Genomic DNA, 2,500 nt, shown 5'->3' with positions numbered 1-2,500 from the left:
AGTCATCTATATACAGTACTATGAACATGAACTAATATCTCAGATTTCTGTCTGTCTGTCTGTCTGTCTGTCTGTCTGTCCAGATCAAGGTGGCGGTGCAGTCGGACAGGAACTGCGTGCGTTCGTACAGGCCGGAGGTCGGCACGTCCAACTTCAACAGCGTCAGTCTGACGGTGAAGACGTCTCACCCCGACAACCTGCTCTTCTACATGGGCAGCAGCACCCAGGTAACACACACACACACACACTCACACACACACACACACACACACACACACACACACACACACACGCGCACGTCACATGCTATTTAAAGCATAATGAAATTCAGAACATTTTGCCTTAATGGTGGTATGGTACTCCAACTTTCAGCAGCTGTCAAAAATTCCCCTAGGGTGGTTGAATATAAACAAATGTGGGATATGTTAGTAGACACCTCTACAAACACATTGGTGAAGAGAATTCTTGGTAAGAAATGTATTCCCAGATTTGACATTATACTGATAATATTCCCTGACTATTAAGGTGGACTACCTGGCGGTCCAGATGCATGCTGGGAAGGTGTCCATGCTGTGGGACGCCGGCTCGGGAGCCAGCCGCGTGGAATATCCACACCTGCTCATCAGCAACAACAAATGGACCAGGATCAACGCTACACGGTGTGTACACGCGCTCACGCTCTCATGCACACACACACACACACACACACACACAGCATGGTTATAATAGTTTGGGATTTTTCTCTGAAGTCTCTACTTCACTTCGTTTTAAGTTTTAACCCATTTAGGCCTGACGTCGAAATTAAAAAAAAAGTTTGCTCTGAAAGAATATATATTCAAAGATTTGTGCCGCATTTTCCCGATTTTTCAAAAATAGCAGACCTACAAGCTTGTAGATCTGCTATTTTTCAATAGCTAAAGTATAACATAATGCACCAAAAGGGGTTCCCGCCCAGAATGGGTTAATTCGTTTTTAGAGCGGGTTTGCTAGTTGTAGGTTTTTTTGGGGTTTTTTTGGGTCACAGTTTCAACTGTCAGTGTAACTAAAGTCAATGTAATGGTCACAGGTTCGGGGGGCGTGGCTCTCTGTCCGTCTACCAGTTGGAGGAGGCGAAGTCTGTGCCGTTGTCCGTGGCAACGGGGGCGTCGCCCGGCCCCGCCCGAATCCTGGACGTCGACAACAACACTCTGATTCACATCGGAGGTCTACCAGCACACACACGCAGCAAGGTACGCCGCACACACACACACACACACACACACACACACACACACACACACACACACACACACACACACACGAATATAAAACTGGACTAATGAGTCATCAGATGTGATTTAATAATTCAAATCTGGTTATTTGTGTGCTCGTGTGTGCTCGTGTGTGTGTGTGTCCGTGTCCGTGTGTGTGTGTGTGTGTGTGTGTGTGTGTGTGTGTGTGCGTGCGCGTGTGCGTGTGCGTTGTGCAGGTCCCCTCGGCAGTAACCCAGAGCAGTTTCGAGGGGTGTTTGGGAGAGGTGTCGGTCAACGGAAGGAACGTGGGACTGTGGAACTACGCTCTTAGAGAGGGAACCTGCAACGGGTGTTTCACCAGGTAACGTGTGGGCCGTGCAAGACGCCGTCACCAAAGCTGTGTAGTTCCAGGCCCGGTTCTTCCTACAGGCCGACGAAGCAGCGGCTTCGAGCACCATGGGGGGGGTGCCGAAAAAAACAAAAAAATAAAACTTTTTTTTTTTTTACTCTGTCCCAACTCTGTCTGCCCAGTGTCCCCCCAGTGCCTCCCCAGTGCCTCCCCAGTGCCTCCCCAGTACCTCCCCAGTGTCTCCCCAGTGCCAGTGTCCCGCCAGTGCCTCCACAGAGCCTCCCCAGTGTCCCCACAGTGCCTCCCCAATGGACCCCCAGTGCCTCCACAGTGTCCCCACTGTCCCCCCAGTGCCTCCACAGTGTCTCCTCAATTTTTGGGACAAAGTAAAAAAATAAATACAAAAAAAACTTTTTTTATTTTTTTATTTTTTGAGGGGGGGGGGGGGGGGGGGGGGAATCCTGCTTGGGGCGCCAGATTGCTCAGGACCGGCCCTGTGTAGTTCACATCATGGGCTCCCAATTAGAGATAGTTGGGAACCAAATGGACCCTTTATGGGTCTCATAGTGTACAAAATGGAACACTTTCAGAGTTAAATTAACAGTGGTTTTACAATATAAATTGGGGGTCCCAGAGAATAGAAATGCCATTAAATCGGGGGTCCGTAGCATAATGCTTGGGGGGGGGGGGGGTCCATGAAAAAAAACAAAACATGCAGTAATGCTGATCTCTAAACTACCTCCCCCTGGCCAGCTGGGGCACCTGATGGAGGGGAAAGGAACTGGTTGGAATAACGTGTTCCTTCCACACGCTACGTCCAGCCAGGGAAACGCCCCCTCCCTGTCAGGTGAAAAGAAGCAGTTTGGACTCCTCATCCATAGAAGGACACTTCCTCCCCCCCCCCCAGGTTGGCAGAGGA

The 2,500-nt window shown here is 49.8% G+C and overlaps 1 protein-coding gene across 1 annotated transcript in view; it reads left to right on the top strand.

The window, feature by feature from the left end:
* lama1 (laminin, alpha 1) overlaps positions 1-2,500 on the top strand; it is a gene marked incomplete at its 5' end in the record, with an annotated part of 61,524 nt that overhangs the window by 49,196 nt on the left and 9,828 nt on the right. The window contains 4 exons of the mRNA XM_079489894.1: positions 84-227; positions 526-659; positions 1,067-1,229; positions 1,469-1,593. Coding sequence (XP_079346020.1) covers positions 84-227; positions 526-659; positions 1,067-1,229; positions 1,469-1,593 — 566 coding nt within the window. The remainder of the gene's footprint in view (positions 1-83; positions 228-525; positions 660-1,066; positions 1,230-1,468; positions 1,594-2,500) is intronic.

This window comes from Electrona antarctica (genome assembly GCF_951216825.1).
Source record: "Electrona antarctica genome assembly, chromosome: 20".
Lineage (NCBI taxonomy): Eukaryota > Metazoa > Chordata > Actinopteri > Myctophiformes > Myctophidae > Electrona > Electrona antarctica.
The sequence above is the reverse complement of the archived record's forward strand: the minus strand, read 5'-3'. Positions and strand labels throughout refer to the sequence as shown.